The 17,186-nt window shown below is 63.4% G+C and overlaps 4 protein-coding genes across 8 annotated transcripts in view; 2 read left to right on the top strand and 2 right to left on the bottom strand.

Moving 5' to 3' along the window:
* Nucleotides 1–286: 286 nt before the first annotated feature.
* UBA52 (ubiquitin A-52 residue ribosomal protein fusion product 1) lies at nucleotides 287–4,258 on the bottom strand. Of its 2 annotated transcripts, none has more exons than XM_075412024.1 (5): nucleotides 4,254–4,258; nucleotides 1,305–1,425; nucleotides 1,119–1,205; nucleotides 560–662; nucleotides 287–461 (listed from the first exon to the last, which is right to left on the bottom strand). In XM_075412024.1, exons 2-5 carry the CDS (start codon nucleotides 1,405–1,407, stop codon nucleotides 368–370), a joined length of 387 nt encoding a protein of 128 aa, XP_075268139.1. In that variant the 5' UTR covers nucleotides 1,408–1,425; nucleotides 4,254–4,258; the 3' UTR covers nucleotides 287–367. The 2 variants fall into 2 exon arrangements, with proteins under 2 accessions (XP_075268139.1, XP_075268138.1); XM_075412023.1 differs by lacking the exon at nucleotides 4,254–4,258 and adding an exon at nucleotides 1,640–1,725.
* Nucleotides 2,525–4,542, bottom strand: KXD1 (KxDL motif containing 1). Of its 3 annotated transcripts, none has more exons than XM_075412021.1 (5): nucleotides 4,404–4,542; nucleotides 3,926–4,026; nucleotides 3,645–3,821; nucleotides 3,288–3,334; nucleotides 2,525–2,974 (listed from the first exon to the last, which is right to left on the bottom strand). In XM_075412021.1, exons 2-5 carry the CDS (start codon nucleotides 4,018–4,020, stop codon nucleotides 2,739–2,741), a joined length of 555 nt encoding a protein of 184 aa, XP_075268136.1. In that variant the 5' UTR covers nucleotides 4,021–4,026; nucleotides 4,404–4,542; the 3' UTR covers nucleotides 2,525–2,738. The 3 variants fall into 3 exon arrangements, with proteins under 3 accessions (XP_075268136.1, XP_075268135.1, XP_075268137.1); XM_075412020.1 differs by lacking the exon at nucleotides 4,404–4,542 and adding an exon at nucleotides 4,290–4,397; XM_075412022.1 differs by lacking the exon at nucleotides 4,404–4,542 and adding an exon at nucleotides 4,290–4,397 and having other exon boundaries at nucleotides 3,669–3,821.
* A 2-nt stretch (nucleotides 4,543–4,544) lies between these two features.
* Nucleotides 4,545–10,865, top strand: FKBP8 (FKBP prolyl isomerase 8). Of its 2 annotated transcripts, none has more exons than XM_075412019.1 (9): nucleotides 4,545–4,741; nucleotides 5,044–5,334; nucleotides 5,500–5,669; nucleotides 5,859–5,947; nucleotides 6,249–6,466; nucleotides 6,540–6,712; nucleotides 6,824–6,901; nucleotides 9,273–9,410; nucleotides 9,978–10,865. In XM_075412019.1, the coding sequence occupies exons 2-9, from the start codon at nucleotides 5,058–5,060 to the stop codon at nucleotides 10,062–10,064; spliced, it is 1,230 nt and encodes a 409-aa protein (XP_075268134.1). In that variant the 5' UTR covers nucleotides 4,545–4,741; nucleotides 5,044–5,057; the 3' UTR covers nucleotides 10,065–10,865. The 2 variants fall into 2 exon arrangements, with proteins under 2 accessions (XP_075268134.1, XP_075268132.1); XM_075412017.1 differs by having other exon boundaries at nucleotides 4,739–4,818.
* A 621-nt stretch (nucleotides 10,866–11,486) lies between these two features.
* Nucleotides 11,487–17,186, top strand: part of ELL (elongation factor for RNA polymerase II) — a 53,683-nt gene continuing 47,983 nt past the window's right edge. Inside the window, exon 1 of the mRNA XM_075412025.1 lies at nucleotides 11,487–11,646. Coding sequence (XP_075268140.1) covers nucleotides 11,512–11,646 — 135 coding nt within the window. The 5' untranslated portion in view covers nucleotides 11,487–11,511. The remainder of the gene's footprint in view (nucleotides 11,647–17,186) is intronic.

Genomic DNA, 17,186 nt, shown 5'->3' with positions numbered 1-17,186 from the left:
TCACAGCCCAGCCCGGCTCCGGCCTCCCCCCCTGTCCCCCCGGGGGACCCTTCCCGCTCCCGGTGCCCCGGTCCCGCTCACCATGGTCCGGCCCGGGCGGAGCGCGCAGGCCCGGCGGGGGGGGCCGGGGGGGGGGGGAAGGCGGAGCGCGGCTCCGCCGCCACCTGCAGGCACCGCCCGGTATTGCCCCCCCCCCGGCCCCCCCCCCCCCCCTTGCTCCACAGCCCCCCTTGCTCCACATCCCCCCCCCCCCCCCTTTTTTTTTTTATTAGAAAAAACACGGCAATTTGAGCAAAACCAGGAGGGCGCCGGGCGCGCCGTGGTGCTTTATTGACAGGTGTGGGGGGGGCGGGCGTGGAGCCCCCCTCTACTTGACCTTCTTCTTGGGGCGCAGGTTGTTGGTGTGCCCGCACTTCTTCTTGCGGCAGTTGACAGCGCGGGGGTGCAGGCGGGCATAGCACCTGGGCGGGGGGAAGGGAAGGGGGAGGCCGGTTACCGCAGCCCCGGCCCCCGCGGGGCTGGGGAAGGGGACGGGGGGCTGGGGGGGGGGGGTCCGTACTTGCGGCAGATCATCTTGTCGCAGTTGTACTTCTGGGCGAGCTGGCGCAGGGAGGGCTCGATGATGCCCCCCCGCAGGCGCAGCACCAGGTGCAGGGTGGATTCTGCCAGGAGAAACGGGTGTCACGGGGGGGGGGGGGGGGGGGGGGGCAATGCTGGCGCTGTGGGGGAGCGCCCCGTACCCCAGAAAGAGGGGAAAACCCCCCCAAAAAGAGGGGAACGCCCTCCAAAAAGGGGCGTTTCCCCTCAAAAGGGGGGGAATGCCCTCCCAAAAGGAGATAATCTCCAAAAAAAGGGGGGGAACCCCCTCTAAAAATAAGGGGGGGGAGCCCCTCTAAAAATAAAAGGGGGGGAGCCCCTCTAAAAATAAAAGGGGGGGAACCCCTCTAAAAATAAAAGGGGGGGGAACACCTCTAAAAATAAAAGGGGGGGGAACTCCTCTAAAATAAAACGGGGGGAGGAAAAATCCCTCCAAAAAAAAGGGGGGGAAACCCCTCCAAAAAAAAGGGGGGACTCCCCCCCAAAAGGGGGAGGGAAGCCCCCCCCAAAGCCCGGGCTACCTTTCTGGATGTTGTAGTCTGCCAGGGTGCGGCCATCCTCCAGCTGCTTCCCCGCAAAAATCAGCCGCTGCTGGTCGGGGGGGATCCCTGCGGGGAGAGAGAAACCGCGGCGGTGGCGGGCGGCGGCGGGAGGGGCGGCGGAGGCGGCCCCTCCCCTCCCCCGGTCCCCGTCCCCCCCCCCGGTACCTTCCTTGTCCTGGATCTTGGCCTTGACATTCTCGATGGTGTCGTTGGGCTCCACCTCCAGGGTGATGGTCTTGCCCGTCAGCGTCTTCACGAAGATCTGCATCTCGGCACCGCTCGGGCTCTGCGGGGACCGGCGGCCGCGTCACCCCCGCGCCGGCCCGCAGGCCCCGGCGGCGCGGCGCGGCACGGCCCCACCTCCCCCCGGCCCCGGTTCCCCCCCACCTCGGCCCCCGTTCCCCCCCGCCGCCCCCGCCAAGGCCAAGGCCAAGGCCCAGGCCCGGGCCCGGGCCCAGGCCCAGGCCCAGGCCCAGGCCCAGGCCCAGCCCCGCGCACACCCGCCGCCTCGCCGCTGAGAGAAAGAGCGACCGGAACCGGAACCCGCCCGCGGCTGCGTCACAACCGGCGCGTCACCGCCTCGCGCTCTGCCCCGCCCCAGCGCGCAGGCGCAGGAGCTTCCCGCCCCTTCCGGTACGGCGGGACCGGCCTCGTGTCCCCGGGAACGGCACCTGGACAGGCCCCTCGGCCCCGGATCAGCCCCGGGAGTGGCCTAATGTCCCCGGGACAGGCGCCACGTCCCCGGGATCGGCCTCACGGCCCCGGGATCAACCCCACGGCCCCGGGAATGGCCTAATGTCCCCGGGACAGGCCCCTCAGCCCCCGATAAGCCCCGGGACAGGCCCAATGTCCCCGGATCAGCCCCGGGACAGGCCACACGGCACCGGGAATGGCCTCACGTCCCCGGGACAGGCCCTTCGGCTCCACATCAGCCCTGGGAATGGCCTCATGGCCCCGGGATCGGCCCCACGGCCCCGGCCCCGCAGCTCAGGCCTCCAGCCCCGCACTCTCCCCTCAGCCAGGGAAAGCCCAGCGCGATCCCCCTGCACCGGGAGGAGCCCGGGACGGGCCCAGGCTGCGAGGAGCCCGCCTGGGCGGCCACAGGACCCCCAGGCGAGGGGCTGAGGCGCGGCAAAGCGCAGGCAAGGACCGGAGGGAAGCCCGGCTCCAGCTCTCCACCCGCTGGGGAATGGCGACAGCGGGGAGGCAGATGGGACGAGTGGCTCGGCAGCACGGACGGAGCCGCAGGAAAGCCGCTGGTGGGCACGCACCTGAGCTGCAAGGACAACATTCCGTTAGGGAAAAACCCCCCGAAGGGGCTGGTCTGCGTCACAGGAGGGGGTCTGCCGCTCTCCTGAGCACACAACAAATGAGAAAGGACAAGAGGCATTTCAAACCCGCGTTTTACTCATTGACCCTGGAGCGAGCCGTGGGGTTTTACACTACGGTGCCAGTTCAGAGGCAGAAGGGCAGCCTTCCTCACTCAGCCATCGCTTCCCTCTTCCCGAAAAAAGAGAGAAAAAAAAAAAAAGCACACAAATATAAATACAAGGTAGAAAGTTCCCTGGGGGGGGTGGCGGCAGCGCAGGACCCGCACGCCTAGTCCAGGCCGTTGGCTGTGTCTTCATCTGTGAGACTCTGTCCGTTCATGGCCGGTGAATCGTACGGGCCTTGGGATAAATCCTCAAAATCCTGGCTGGTGGTGGGAGAGATGATGTCAGGGCTGGTGTCGCAGGACTCCGTGCTCTGCTCAGAGGTAGCGATGGTGGTGGTGGTGCTTTTCGGGACGGGGTCGAAGTCGTCGTCGTCTTCGAGGATGGGAGATTCGTGGATGTCTGGAAGGGAAGACGCGAGCGTTGACCGCACGAGCCGAGGCGCTACCGGTGACGCACCGGCTACGAGAGATGCCCCAGCGGGACAATTGGCCGGTTACGAATTCTAAATTTTGTCAATAAAAACCCGACACCACGTAAATTAATGGCCGTTTGTAACGCCCTGCAACCCCGCTTCACGTAACCAAGCGGCTTTGCAGCACAGCACCACGCGACGCCGCACGCCTGGACGTCTCGCCGGGAGCTCTCAGGGAAAGGGACTCCGCACGGGAAGAAAAACCGACGGAAAACCCGCGCGTCGGCAGGAGCCACTCACTGCTGAAAGCCTCCGGGTACTGCTTGGCCAGCTTCCCTTTCAGCGTCCTGGGGAGCAGAGGGCGAGATCAGTACGGGGGAAGCCAACGGGTCCGGAGCCGCGAACGAATCCTGGGGGGGTTGCTCGGGGCTCCCTCCCGGCCCCCTGCCCGCTCTGGTCTTTCTCCGAGCCCTTCAGAGCCGTTCCTCCCACCGGGGCAGGGAGCGCAGGGCCGTCCCGGTGGGAGCAGCCTCCAGGGACCCCACAGCTCCGGCCTCCGCAGCTCCTCTCCCGCTGCCTCCACACGTTTTTCCCCTCTCCGATTATTTTTCCTTCCAAGACCACCCCGAGCTCCTGCTCGCGCCCCCGGTTCTGCACCTCCGCGGCCCGCCCAGACCCCACCGGATCCTCCGGAAGATGCTGTCCAGGTCCTTCTTCATCTCCACCAGCGTCTTGGTGTGGTGGAGGAAGCGCTCGTTCATCTGCTGCAGGCGGGCGCTGGAGAGGTTGTTGAAGTTGAGCAGCATCTCGTTGGTCTTCTCGAACCGGTCCAGCCTGCGCCGGGGGAAGCGGATGGAGCTCGGTAAAAATCCCGGGAGGCTCCCGGTGCCAGTACCGGGGTCCCCGCTGGCCGGTTCCCCCCGTCCCCCGGGACTCACATGTTTTTCTGGGCCAGGATGATGGCGTTGACGTCCTCGGCGTTGACCATGCCCAGCACCCGCCCGCAGAACACCTGCGAGGCTGTGGGCTCCATCGCGGCCTGCGGGACCGCGGCGGGGGGCTCAGCGGGGGGGCGGGAGCCTCCCGGGCCCGCAGCACCGGGAACAGCGAGCCCCCCCCCCCCCCCCGGTAACGGAGAGCCCTCCGCGCTGCCGGCAGCAGAGCTACCCCCCAAACTACCCCCCAGGCCCCTCTGCGCTGCCGGTAGCGGAGCTCCCCCCCAGCCCCCACCCTGCCCGGTCCCGGTAACGGGGTCCCCCTGCCCGCCCGCCGCCTCCCGGCCTCGGTGGAGCCCCCCGGTACCGGGCTCCCTCGGGAGGACGCGGGCCTGAGCCCCTCCCGGTGGCTCCCCGCACGTGGGGGGGGGGGAACCCGTCCCGCCGCTTCACATGACGGGAGCGGCACCGGCAGCCGCACCTCGCTTCCGGGTGTGGGGTCACGTCGAGCGTGACCCCGCGGAGTCAGCGCGCATTTGCGTCACGGCGCCGAGCCGGAAGTGGTGGTGGCCCGTGGAGGGGACTCCCCCCTGCCCCCCGGGCATCCCGGGGCCGCCCCAGTGCCGAGACCCCCGCCCCGGCCCCACGCGGGCCCCGCGCCACGGCCCAGCGGCGGGCACCGCCCCGCGGAGGCCCCTTTAAGGCGACGCCGAGCCGCGTCTGGCGCTTCGCTGACGAGCGTCTTCTCCACCCAATGGCGTCAGCGCGGTGGGCGGTGCCGGCCCAATCGGAGGGGCGGGGCGGGGCCGGCGGCCGCAGGTTCGCGGGCCGGGTGGGAAGCGGCGGGGGGGCGCGCGGCGGCGGCCGTTGCTAGGGGGGAGTCCCGGCGCGCGACGGTGACGTGGGGCCCGGCGGGGGCATGTGGGCGGTGGCGGGGGGCGCGCGGGGCCGCCGCTACCGGTACCGCGTCCCTTCCCCTCCCCCCGGGGCCCGCTCCCTCCCCGGGGCCGGCGGGGTCTCCCCGGCCCCCCCGCAGCACCTCGGGCCCGGTGATCCCCCCCCCTCCCCCCCAGTCCCGGTAGGCGCAGGCCTGACCCCCTGTTCTATCTCTCCGCCTCCAGGTTGCTCCGCCGCCATGGCCTCCAGCGGGGAGGAACCGGGGAGCGGCTCCCCGGGCCGGGCAGGCGCCGGCACTGAGGCGGCACCGAGGGCCGAGGCCGCTCAGCTGGATACGGCGGAGGATTTCGAGGTCCTGGAAGAGGAGGAGGAGGAGGAAGAGGAGGACCTGAGCGAGCTGCCCCCGCTGGAGGACGTGGGCAGGCCGCCGGCCCCGCCGCGGGGGGAGGCCCAGCCCTCGGAGCAGGGCGGCCGGGAAGCGGCTGAGGACCCCCAGGAGTGGCTCGACGTTCTGGGTGAGAGCCTGGGGGAGGAGGGCGCGGGGCTTGGGGGGGCCTCGCGGGCTGCCCCGGGGCTCCCGGCACCCCGAAGGCCGTCCGGGGGTCAGAGCAGGGCGATGGGAGCCAGGCTTTTCCCTCCCAGCCATGGGCTGACGCGGCTCCGGCTTCTCCCTTGCCCAGGGAGCGGCTTGCTCAAGAAGAAGACGCTGGTGCCGGGCCAGGGGGTGGACACGCGTCCCCGCAAGGGCCAGGACGTCACCGTCCGCCTGAAGGCCACGCTGGAGGATGGCAGCGTGGTGGAGGAGAACCCTGCCCTCACCTTCACGCTGGGGGACTGCGACGTCTTGCAGGTCAGGGCTGGGAGGAAGCTTTCCTGGCTTTATCGCTGCCTTGTTTTCGCCCTGCAGAGCAGGACCTCGCCTCGGGGGGCACGGGGAGGGTTTGGGGTCGGTGACATCCCCGTTTGCGGGTCCGAAGCAGCCCCTCTGCGCTCACTAACCCTCGATAACGCTCCCTCCCCATCACGTTGTTCTCTGCAGGCTCTGGACCTGTGTGTGCAGCTCCTGGAAATGGGGGAGACGGCTTTGATCGTGTCGGATGCAAAGTACTGCTACGGCGCTCAGGGCAGGTGAGCGGAGACGGCGCGGGGTGGAGTAGGATGGCCCCAAACAGGACTGTGAAAGCTGTCCCCTGTGCTCCTGGTGACAGCCCAGCCAGCAAGCCCAGCGTCCTTGGGCAGGGAGACTTGGGTCGCTGGCCACATGCAGGGGATGGCAGCGTGTCCTGCCTTGGAGGAATGATCTGCATCGCCTGCTGGCCCGACGAGCTTCCATGGCTCTGATTTCTGGGCTGTGGTGGTAAATCTATGTGGCTGGTGGAACTGGCAGAGGTGGCAACGGTGTCATTGCTTTGTGCCCTTCTGTGTGCAGGAGCCCTGACATCCCACCCAACGCAGCCCTCACCCTGGAGGTGGAGCTGCTGGCGGCTCGGGACGCGCCGGACCTGGAGCTGCTCAGCGGGAAGGAGAAGATCGAGCTGGCCAACCGCAAGCGAGAGCGCGGCAACTTCTTCTACCAGCAGGCAGATTATGTGCTGGCCATCAACTCCTACGACATTGCCCTCAAGATCATCAGCTCCAGCTCAAAAGGTACCTGCTCCACCCCGGGCGAGGGCCGCCTGGGCTCCCTGCCCGCTGTAACCCGACTCTGGGGTCTTTGCAGTCGACTTCAGCCCGGAGGAGGAGGCCGAGCTGCTGGATGTGAAGGTGAAATGTCTCAACAACCTGGCGGCCTCTCAGCTTAAACTGGACCATTACGAGGCAGCCCTCAAGTCCTGTAACCTCGTCCTGGAGCATCAGCCAGGGAACATCAAGGCTCTCTTCCGAAAGGGCAAGGTGAGGCCAGGCACGCGACAGGCGCTGCCGTCCCTTCTCCACGGCGTGACAGAGGGCAGGACCGAGGGACAGACCTTGGCTGTCCCGCTCAATCCACGTCTCGCCTTCCAGGTCCTGGCTCAGCAGGGCGAGTACAGAGAGGCCATCCCCATCTTGAAGGCGGCGTTGAAGCTGGAGCCTTCCAACAAGGTAGGCTGCTGTTGCGTGCCGCCAGCGATCATGCTGAGTGGGGTGTCTGCAGGATGCTCTCCTCTCGTCCGTGTCCCTGCAGACCTCGGTGTGCCCCGTGGAAGGCTGAAGTCCCCCCCGTCGCTGTTCCCAGCTCCCTCCGTGAAGAGAGGCTGGAAGCAGCGCCCGGGACCTGGGCAGCCGCGGGGTCACGCACCACGTGGTGCGGTGTCTGGGCTCGGCTGGGCTGGTCGGTCCCTTATCTCCGTGTTGCGAGACTCCCGCTCTGCCCTTTGGTCCGTGCGGTGGCAGGACTCTCTGCCAAGCCATCCCTGCTTCAGCGATCCTGGCTGCTCCGGCTTCCCTGGCTGGCTCCGGCGGCTCGTGCCACGGCTGGGGAACTGGAGCGGAGCCGAGGCCCCGCAGACTCGCCCAGCAGCCCGGAGCGTGATTCACTGGGCGGCGGGAGCAGCCCAGACCTCGGTCCAGCGCCTGGGCCAGGGCGAGCTCTGGGTCAGGAATTTCCTGTCAGTTAATGATCAGCTGCAGGCCTGGAGCCTCGGGAGAAATCAAAAGCCAGTGCCGGGAAATGGCCCCAGTAGGAGCGAGCCTGGGCAGGCTGGAGGAGAGGCAGGGAGGTGCTGCCTCACGAGGCAAGGGGCTTGGTTCTACAGGTGGGCTTTAGTCCTCGGCTGGGTCTGTTTTATCCACCTCTTTTCTGGGAACTTCACCAGACCGTCATGATTCGTGTCGTGACCTGGTGCCTGGAGGTCTCGGGCAGGATGGGGCACTGAAAGCGGGTGCTCAGTGGCCCCGCAGCACGCGCAGACCTCATGATCGGGGAGGGATGAGCAGGCTCTCGAACCCTCCGTTTCCGACGAGGTTGGCGGGGCAGCCGTGGTGAGTGAGCAGCCCGAGCGATGCAGGCAGCACCGGGAGCAGCTTCCCGGTGCGTCTCTGGCACGTCGCTGCTGGCGGGGCTGCTGCGCGACAGCCCGTGTGGATGGAGCTTTTAATTGGAGAGGGGTGAAGAATCAAAACGCCCGGCAGTGACGTTACCGGTGAAACCACAAGTACAGCAAATTACCGGCCTGTCCGGCTGGCTGCCGGGACTCCGGGGAAGTGGCGGTGCCGCTCCAAATGGCAGCGTCAAACACGCGTCCGTGAGTCACGGGCTGTGGCTACCGGTGGTGAAAACAGACTCGAGAACGCTCGGCTCCGCCTGGTTCTCCGGGGCCGTCGGCACCGGTCAGCTGTTGCAGACCATCAGCCGCTGGGCTCCCTGCTCCTGACCCCTTGGAAACGGCACGTTCCGGGACCAGGGGCGATGCCAACTTTTGTCCCATGCCCATGTGCCAGCCCCAGCGAGCTTTGCTGCTTCGCACCCTCCAGACGGCCAAAGTCTCGTGTTCAAGGCAGCGGTGCCGAGCGTGGCGTGGTCTGGTGACGCCCTGGCCGGGCTCTGGACAAGCTGACGTGGGCCGGAGCCGGTGTGGGTCGCCGGCGGCAGTGCCGGTGGCGGTGCCGGTGCTCCCGGGACACATCCCCAGCAGAGGGCACAGCACGGCTGCCACAACGTCCTTCCACCACCGCTGCCATTCTTCCACCACCACCATCCTTCCACCACCGCCACGGTCCTTCCACCACCACCACCATCCTTCCACTACCACCACGGTCCTTCCACCACCACCACCATCCTTCCACCACCGCCACGGTCCTTCCACCACCGCTGCCATCCTTCCACCACCACCATCCTTCCACCGCTGTGGGCTCGGGCCGTGGCTGCTGGTGCTGTGCTGGGCTCCGTGCTGCTGTTTGGGAGCCTGCGAGCTCCAGGCAGGATGCAGAGCTCTCTCCTGTGCGGCTTCTTCCAGCCCCAGCCGTCGCTGCCGCTCGGCACAGCCGGGCAGGTACCGACATGCTCCCGGGTCTTGCTGCAATCCCGCTTCAGACCAGGCTGAGTTTAAGCCTGCTTTCCCAGCCTGCTTCCAGACAGAAAAGTGGGAGAGCTTGGGCACGTCTGTCCCCGAGGCAGACACTTTTCTGTCTCAATTAAAGGATAAAATCCTTTTCCTGGTGTCTGGCAGCAGCCGTGGGCTCTGCTCTCTGCTGCCAGGCAGGGAACGGCTTGGGTGGCCTGGAAGGACAGAGGGGCACTCGCACCCACGGGACACGCAGCGGGGGTGTCCGATGCCAGCCTGGTGCAGCCCGCAGTGTGGGGGAATGGGGCAGGATCAGGCCCTCAGCCCCCTCCCCGGCTGCATCTCAGCTGTTCCACGGAACTCCTGCGCGGCCCCGGGGTGATGGGACCTGCTGGTGGTGGCACTGCGGTCCCTGTCCCCTCCCCTGTGCCGCAGGGCCGGTAACTGCAGCGCCGCGCTCTCCTCCCCAGACCATCCACGCCGAGCTCTCCAAGCTGGTGAAGAAGCACGCGGACCAGAAGAACGTGGAGACGGAGATGTACAGGAAGATGCTGGGGAATCCCAGCGCCGCCAGCACCCCGGCGAAGTGCAAAGACAAGCTGTCCTGGGTAAGGGCTGGTGCTGAGCTGCCGGGGGGGTGGCAGGACGGGGGGGGCACCCCTGGGGTGCAGAGCACTGGGCTGGGTGCAGGGGTTGGGTTAGCATCCCCTGAGTCCTTGGGGCTTGACACAGTCCTCTTCCCAGGCCGGGGGGATGCTGATGTGACCCACGGGGTGGGCTGTGTCGGGGCAGCGAGCCTGCCGGGAGCCGGAGGCCGCTCCGGCAGCCGTGCCAGGGGGACGCCGATCGCTGCGGCCGTGCTCCTGGCTCTGCCTGCCGGGTCCCAGCGATGCCAGCTGGAGGGGTCCGGACTTTGCTCCCAGCTGCCGTGCTCGGGAGCGCGCTGGCCGCGCCGGCGGAAAGCGCTGTCAGCTGGGCTGCCGGCGGCACACGCTGTCCCCGCGGACGTGCCGGCCGCGCGCCGGGCAGAGCCGACGCAGCACTTGCCTTTTTGGGCTGCGTTATCTGGGATGTGCGTCGGGAGCTCGGTGCGGCCCCGCGCCAGCACAGGCAGGGCTGCACGTCCCCGCCGCCGCGTGCATCCCGTCACCTCGCCGATCTCTCCTCCTCCTCAGTCCATCCCCTGGAAGTGGCTCTTCGGTGCGACAGCCATCGCGCTCGGCGGCGTGGCCTTATCCGTGGTCATCGCGGCGAGGAACTAAGGATGGCGGCCCCGCGGCGCCAGACCTGTGCCGGGACGTGCCTCTCTCCTGCCAAGGGGCTTCCCTGGCGCCCCGCTGACCCCTTCCCACGGACTCGCAGTTGCAGAAACACGGATGCTTTCTCTGCCGGAGGTGCCGGATCCCCCTCCCGCCGTCCTCTCGTACCTCTCCCGGGGGACAGAGCCGCAGGCAGAGCAGAGACCCCCGAGCACCCTCCAGGCAATCGGGCGCTCAGCCCCCAGCCCCGCGCGTGTCGGGGGGAGCAGGACACCTGCACAGCGATGTGCCGAGGCTGTCCCCGGCCCGGGGAGCCCAGCGGGCACCGTGCGGGTGCCGACATGGCAGGACGGGCACGGGGAGGCCCGTCGAAGGAAGCCGCCTGGGTACGAAGGGGCACGGCGGTTTCTGCGGCTGTGCCCAGCTGCGGGAAGGGAAGCGGTGCGATGTGCCATGCGGCGTCTGCAGCGACATTCCCCGTGTCCCGGGGGGGCTGCCGGCGGCTCGGCCCTCCCGCGGGCACCCGCTCCCCTCCTCAGCACTTCCCGAGCGTGCAATGCCCGAAGGAAGCCAAAGAAACCAGCGGCGGAGGGGGGATGGCCGCGGCCCTCCTCTCCGGGCTGTCTCTCCTAGGTCCAAGCTCTCGGGGTTCCTCTTCGCCCTGCAGCTCTCTCCAGGCCGGGGCCATCCCCAGGGCCCGCCGCTGCCCCGGTCTCAGCTCTGCTCGGGGGGGAGGGGGGGTCGTAGCACTGTCCTCGCACCCCAAACCGACTGTGAACCCCCCAATAAAGGACAATTCCTTCACGCCCGGGCCTCTTCATTGCCAGAGGGGCGAGGGGGGCTGCTCCTCTCGGTTGTCCCCCCTCTCGCCGCAGGCGTGGGGCTGCAGCGGGGGCCGGGAGCAGCTGTCTAATTTGGGGGGCAAAGGGGGGAATTTTTCCGGGCCCTGGAGGGGAGTAACCGCCGTGGCAGGGGGATGCTCCATGGCCGGGGTTGCTTGGCTCTGGGGAGGCCTGGTGAGCGCGGAGCTGTGCCCTGGGGTGCCGGAGCGGGGCACCCGCAGCCTGCAGGCCCTGGCCCGGGGGAAGCCCTGGCCCCCCAGGCCCTGCCCCCGGGGGTTTGTGCCCGGGGACCGGGGGATGCCCGCCCGCCGCCCCCGGGGTCCTCCAGCGCTGGAGGACCGCGCCGAACCACCTTCCCCGTCATGCCCCGCGGCGCTCGTTTGCATATCCCCGCCTCCTCTTCCCATTTCCCAATCCGGCGCGGCGGTCGACGGGAACCGGCCAATGACAGCGCCCGCTGCCCACCTCCTCGCCCCAGCAACAGGCGCCCCAAGTGGGCGGGGCTAGCGGAGAAGCGTCTGTGCGGCTCATGAATAATGCATAAAGGGGGGCGTGGCGGCGGCAGGAGGCCCCGGCGGCCCAGGCGCGGAGGGGGAGACGGTCCCAAGATGGCGGCGCTGCAGGCGGAGCGCGGGTACGGGCTGTCCTGCGGCCGCCTCGGCCGCGGCACCCGCGTCTCCGTCTTCCACGTCAAGCTCACGGAGAGCGCCCTGCGCGCCTTCGAGAGCTACCAGGCCTGCAAGGTAGGGGCGGCGAGCGCGGGGCGGGCGGGCACGGCCGGGCGGGCGCCACGAGGCCCTGGCCGGAGCCCCTCGGGCGGCACCGGTGGGGTTGGCACTGGCGTCGTTGGGGGGGGGTGGGGGGGTGTCGAGGCTTCCTCATGGGGTGGGGCGGGGGGGGCCCGGTTCTGCCGCTGCCGTGCGGGGGGGGGGGGGGGGGGGGGGCGGATACCGGCTATAACCGGGGAAATGGGGGGGTGGGGGGTGTCGCTCGGTTTGAGGCCCTCCCCGGTGAGAGGCTGAGGAGATGCGGGGGGCTCCCGGCCCCCCCTTTCTGCGTGAGTGACTGAGGAAACTGGGGGGGGGGGGCGAGCCCACTTTCGGGTGCCTCAGGGGGAGCCGTATCCCCCCCCTGTAACGCCCGGTGTGCGCCGCTCGCCCTCACCGTTGGTGTTTGAGGGGTCCCCGTGGGCCCCCACGGTGCGAGACCGGGGAGGGGTCGTGGCCTTCCGGTAAGGGCCTGAGGGGGACCGGGAGGTGCCGGTGTGCGTGTGTGTCCCCCCCCCCACTCCGGTAGCTGCTGGGTGGACCCCAATGTGCCCCCCCCCGAGGTGAGTGATTGGGAGCCGCTCCCCCGTCGATGCCAGGGAGGGGAGGGGGGGCTCTCCGGGTCCCTCCCGGTGGGTGACTGGGAGCCGCCATCAGCCCTCGGTAAGTGGCTGGGGTGGGAAGGGGTGTCGGTGCCTCCCCCTCCCTCCGGTGATGGTGTGAGAGGGTGCGGCCCCCCCGGTGAACGCGACCCGGGGGGGTCCTGTCCGTGTCGTGTGTCCCCCCCGTCCCGGTGCTCTGCGACCCGGGGGGGGGGCGGGTTTCGGCTGGGGCCCTATTTTGAAATTTCCAGATCGTCTTTTCGGAGAGGTTTCCTTGAAATGCGTCCAGGGAGCTGATTAGTCACAAACCGAGAGGAACGGCAGCGCTCGGCATCTGTCGTGAGGATGGGCCGGAGACGGCTTGAAAGGCTTTTTTTTTTTTTAATTGTGATTTTGGTTTTTTTTGCTTTTCGCCTCTGATCCTGCGAAGAGCGTGTGTCTGCCTCCTCACCTTGCCGGGGAGCTGGGGGAAGCTGGGAACCCAACCCGGTTGTCATTAGGAGCGTCCTGCCTGCCAGCTCCTGTAGGATAAACCATATGTTGTCACAACACTATTTTTAATTTAGGGTGTTGGTTACATCACATCACTGAATTGGGCAATCTCTGTATGAGGACGAAGGTAATTACTGTACCAGGGTTTATCAACTTATATTTTAATGAGTGTTTATTGGCATTATGAGAAGTCAGTAGCAAGAAGTGCCTTCGGTAGACTGAGTTACTAGCTTTTTCTCCAGAAAAGACAGAACAAAAAACCCCCAAAATTCAAAGAAAAGGTTTCCTATGTATTAGGAAAGCCTTTTCTTTTGGGGGAGGGAGAGTAGGAAGACTACAGGCAGCTGTGTTAAATATTTTGGGAAGCTATTCTGAGTCCGTGTCACACACGAATAGTGGTGTTTATTTTCTAAATGAAATCTGGTCTCTAGATCGTTTGGTGGCCAACGGCCACTAATGAACTTTGCTTCCTTCACCGCCACCGAAAAGAGAAATAGTCAAAGGCTACTGGTGATTAAATGGGCAGGAAAGGATAAGGGCAGAAGAGCTTACTTGTTTGTACAGTGAATAACGCAACAATTAGTGGGCTATTAAACACATATGCTCATTCTGCATTTGTTCTATAAACAGTTTCTCCAGCTTGTTGAACATCTCTGCTTCCTCTGAAACGCTCGGCTATGGCGATGCCAAGAAGCGACTTTGTAACACACCTTCGGAGCGTGTGTTTGTCCAGCCTGGGCTCTGATTTAATTTTGGTCTGCAGTAGGTAAATGGAAAAAACTTGCTAAGGCTTCTTCTGCTCGGTTTGGTTTTAAATGTGGTATAACTGACGACAGCATTGTGTAATACGTATAATGGCCTGGAATCCAATACTGTTGTTTGTGTTACCTGAAGTCCGACATGTGTGCAGTCTGACCTGTTTTATGCACCGGGGTAGCACGTCGGTGCGATTTCTGCGACAAGTCCCTGTCTCTTTGCCAGGACAGCCAGGGTAATGTCTTCGGTTGCTTGCCTGAGTTTGTTCTTGGTCTAATAATAATGTATTGGGATTACATAATCCAAAAATGATCACCCAGCCGGGCGAGCTGCCATTTGTTTGCAGTGTCCCTTGTGCCAGAGCAGTTGCGTTCTTGGTGTGGAGCTGAACCATGTGTGGATTGGGCAGCAGGACTACGGAGAAACGGCGATGTGTCATCTAGAGTCTCTCCCGCTTGGGTCTCTGCTGAATTGTCCGTGTCCTGGTGAAGAAGACAGTGGTGGGTCCATATAGTGATGCCCATCTCGGTGTTTCAGCAAGCTGTTCCTGTGTCAGGTACAGAGAATGTGGAGCTGCTGGTGAAGAGGTCCAGATCGCAGGGCTGCCAGCTCCGTGCGGGCCAGAAAAGGATTTCTTGCTCCAGTAGCAGGGGACTACGCTCACCTGAAAGAAATAAGAGTCTTAAAAATAACGCCAGCTTCGTAAGGGATGCTTGAAGATGACACTTATCTGCTCCTTGTGAAACTTGCTGCCCCTGAAAGTGCTTCCACGCAGTTGTGAAACCGTGAGCGCTGAGCTCCGCAGCTGGAGGCTGAGCGGTGGAAAATGTGTCCCAAGTCAGTTTGTCCACTGATGAAATGGAGCCGGTCTGGTGCGTTAGCCTAAACCAACTCGCCGTTCTCCGAGGAGTGGAACTCCATGAGAGCTTGCAGTTTTCTGCGCTCCCTTTGGGTGTGGGTACAGGCTCTGTTTAGGCTTTCCCACCCCCCCAAAAAGCAGGGCATGACTTCTCCCCATCTCTGCTGGTCTGCATCCAGTGCTGCCCATGTCAAGGTGCAAGGGAACTGCTCATGCTCCTGCCTTATTTTCCTCTTTCGTTCTTTATCCTGGACGCTGTCCTCTGCGCTTGATGACGAGATGTTGTATCTATCCTCGCGTGATACTCCTGGATATGTCTCTGTCTGTGGCATTCATCCTTTGCTTTTCACACCCGTTAGTTTAGCAACTTCATGGGGGTTTCTGGGCGGGTAGAAATCTCAATGCACGAGGTAAAATGCTACCTGGCAGACCCAGGTGTCTCTTGGCAGCAGGTACATCTCCTCGCGCTGTCGTGGTGTAGGTGCCGACGGTGCGTTAACAGTGTTAGGGCTGTTCCTGGAACCCTTACCTGGGAATTTCCCGACTCTCACATATTTATTTAAAAATTCTCTTTGTGGCTTGAGGAGCGGTCCTAGCGAGCTTGCATGATGGATCATCTTTTGATGACAACCGACGTGACTGCAGTTGCACACCTTTATTATCTTTGGCTTTTGTGTTGACCGAACCGTAGCTGGAGGAGGCCGGGCTCAGCTCAGCTGCCAGCCCGAGTCCTCACTGGTGTGGTAGCCTCGTGGTTTTCGGAGGGTGTAAAGAGGGTCGTGGCATCCCCGCTTCGCTCAGCGCGGGATGCAGCAGCCGAACAGTTGTAGTCCTGCGCCCGTTGCACCTCTCTGCCGCTGCTACACCGAGCATTTTAAACTGAAGCCGCTGGCTGATTCACTGGTGAACTTTGGCAGGTGCACAAATATTTATTGGGGGCTCAGCTGAGATAACCAAAGCACATTGCCCCTGCGCTCTGCGAGCTGAGCGGAATTTCGGAACCGTGGGCTGACGGATGTGGCTTCCCGAGTCATCTCCCCCTTGCCTTCTCTGCTCTTCCTGAACTGACTGGGACAGAAGTTACTTCACAAAGGTTAGGGCTGAGCCGATCGCTGGTAGTCACCACTTACTGAACTTCTGCAGACTTTGCTTTTAGAGCAGATTGCTACAGATGCCTTCATCTTGCTGTGTTTAAAGCATGAAACACAAGATGAAGGCTCCTGCTGTCAGTGCAGGGTCTTTAGGGTAATGCGTATTCATGCTGACTGGGGAATCGAAAGCTGCTTGCAGGTGTCAGGAGGAGGAGAACAATCCAGCTTTCGAATCAAAATTCATTGAATTATCTTAAAGCCTTTTGCATCATTCCTCCTTTCCTGTAACCTGTTTTTTCCTGTCCTATTAATCCACTGATGCTGTAGTCCGTCAAAATTGAAGCTCTTACGACATCGGGAACATGAGTCGGTGACATGACTCAATGAATCAGCGGAGGCTGGCTGGAAAGGAAACTCGCAGCACACGTACGTCTCGCCATCAGCAGAAATGGGACAGGATACGCAGAACGGACTGAACTGCTCAGCTGCTGCTGAGTGTTCGTGGTGCTGACCTGCACGCGGCACCTCCCGTTCGAAGGAGGGGGGCAGAGAGACGTGGAGCGTGGTGCGTGAGGAATGTTTTGGCTCGTGGCAGTTTCCTTTCAATTATTTAGGGTAGCTGTTTCTGCCGACCATATACCATTTGGATCTGCTCAAATTATAGATTCGGCTCTATAGTTTTCAAATTGCATGGGAAAGAATTGTCTGTAATTTACATCTAAAGTGACGTACAGTTGCTATGGGATTCAGTGGCAAATTATAAACCCATTATGCTTTTTTTTTTATACTGGTGGTAGCAGACTGCAGAAATAAGTCTAATTGGTGATGTGCCAAGGGAAAACAGAAAGTTTGTGACAGAATCCTTGTGACCGACGGTGCTTTTTTTCAAACGTGATCTGCTTTTTATCAGCAAGTCGTGTGACACCATGAATTGGAGAAGATGAATTTGGCCGTTAATAACTTTTTGCTCTCTAGCAATGCTGGGGGAAGCAAGCTTGAGGATTAACCCTTTAGATTATTGTGAGGCTGGGTTGTTTTTCTTTAAGGTGCACAAGTGGAGTGTGTTGGCACTTGTATCAGTGGCTCTAGCAGCAGGATCCTGGTGACTGTATTCATCACCCTGCAAGACTAAACCCAGCATATTCTGTAGTTGGTGTCTTATTCCACTTAAACAGCAGCGAATGCACAAAGGAAAGCTATTGTATTTATTTTTTTTACTTCTGTGTGAAGCATATCTGATTGAACAGGGCGTGCAGGCGAGCCTCTTCGGAGCGGTCTGTCTCCCAGTGACCTCGTACCTGGGCAGCGTGTCCTGCAGCAGGTCCTGCCTCGAGTGGCCTCCGCGTTCGCCGCGAGGCAGGCAGCTGGCCGAGCGTGCCGTCGACGGGTGATCCTCCAGCATCAGGGCTTTTTCTGAGCCAGTCTGAAGTGCTCTGTCCTGTTCAGTCAGTTTTTGTCACAACGCTGCTTGGCAGAGGGACGGTGACTGTTGAAATAGTTCACTTGCATGGTGCCGCCTCTGCTGGGATAGCAGAAGAGCCTTTATTACTGGTGAGGGAGGGGAAGGTTTGTCTGAAAAAGTGTTTGAGGTCTCATTAGTAAATGAACGTGTTATCTCCTAAACGATTTGCACCTTTCAAACAATTTAAACTCGGTTCTGCCTGTAACTCAGACTTGTGAAGCGTCTCCAAATCCCTGGTGTGTGTGCATGTTGAG

This window comes from Opisthocomus hoazin, unplaced genomic scaffold (assembly GCF_030867145.1).
Source record: "Opisthocomus hoazin isolate bOpiHoa1 unplaced genomic scaffold, bOpiHoa1.hap1 HAP1_SCAFFOLD_211, whole genome shotgun sequence".
Lineage (NCBI taxonomy): Eukaryota > Metazoa > Chordata > Aves > Opisthocomiformes > Opisthocomidae > Opisthocomus > Opisthocomus hoazin.
The sequence above is the reverse complement of the archived record's forward strand: the minus strand, read 5'-3'. Positions and strand labels throughout refer to the sequence as shown.

Bases quoted from the DNA above. Each gene is read 5' to 3' on its own strand.
- UBA52 (XM_075412024.1), bottom strand. From the start codon at position 1,407: ATGCAGATCTTCGTGAAGACGCTGACGGGCAAGACCATCACCCTGGAG. The intron at 663-1,118 runs GTAGCCCGGGCT...TTCTCCTGGCAG, and splicing joins AGACTACAACATCCAGAAAG to AATCCACCCTGCACCTGGTG. The intron at 462-559 runs GTACGGACCCCC...CCCCCCGCCCAG, and splicing joins GACAAGATGATCTGCCGCAA to GTGCTATGCCCGCCTGCACC.
- KXD1 (XM_075412021.1), bottom strand. From the start codon at position 4,020: ATGGAGCCCACAGCCTCGCAGGTGTTCTGCGGGCGGGTGCTGGGCATG. The intron at 3,822-3,925 runs GTGAGTCCCGGG...CCCCCGGCGCAG, and splicing joins ATCCTGGCCCAGAAAAACAT to GCTGGACCGGTTCGAGAAGA. The intron at 3,335-3,644 runs GTGCAGAACCGG...TCTGCTCCCCAG, and splicing joins GGTCTGGGCGGGCCGCGGAG to GACGCTGAAAGGGAAGCTGG.
- FKBP8 (XM_075412019.1), top strand. From the start codon at position 5,058: ATGGCCTCCAGCGGGGAGGAACCGGGGAGCGGCTCCCCGGGCCGGGCA. The intron at 5,335-5,499 runs GTGAGAGCCTGG...TCCCTTGCCCAG, and splicing joins GGAGTGGCTCGACGTTCTGG to GGAGCGGCTTGCTCAAGAAG. The intron at 9,411-9,977 runs GTAAGGGCTGGT...CCTCCTCCTCAG, and splicing joins GCAAAGACAAGCTGTCCTGG to TCCATCCCCTGGAAGTGGCT.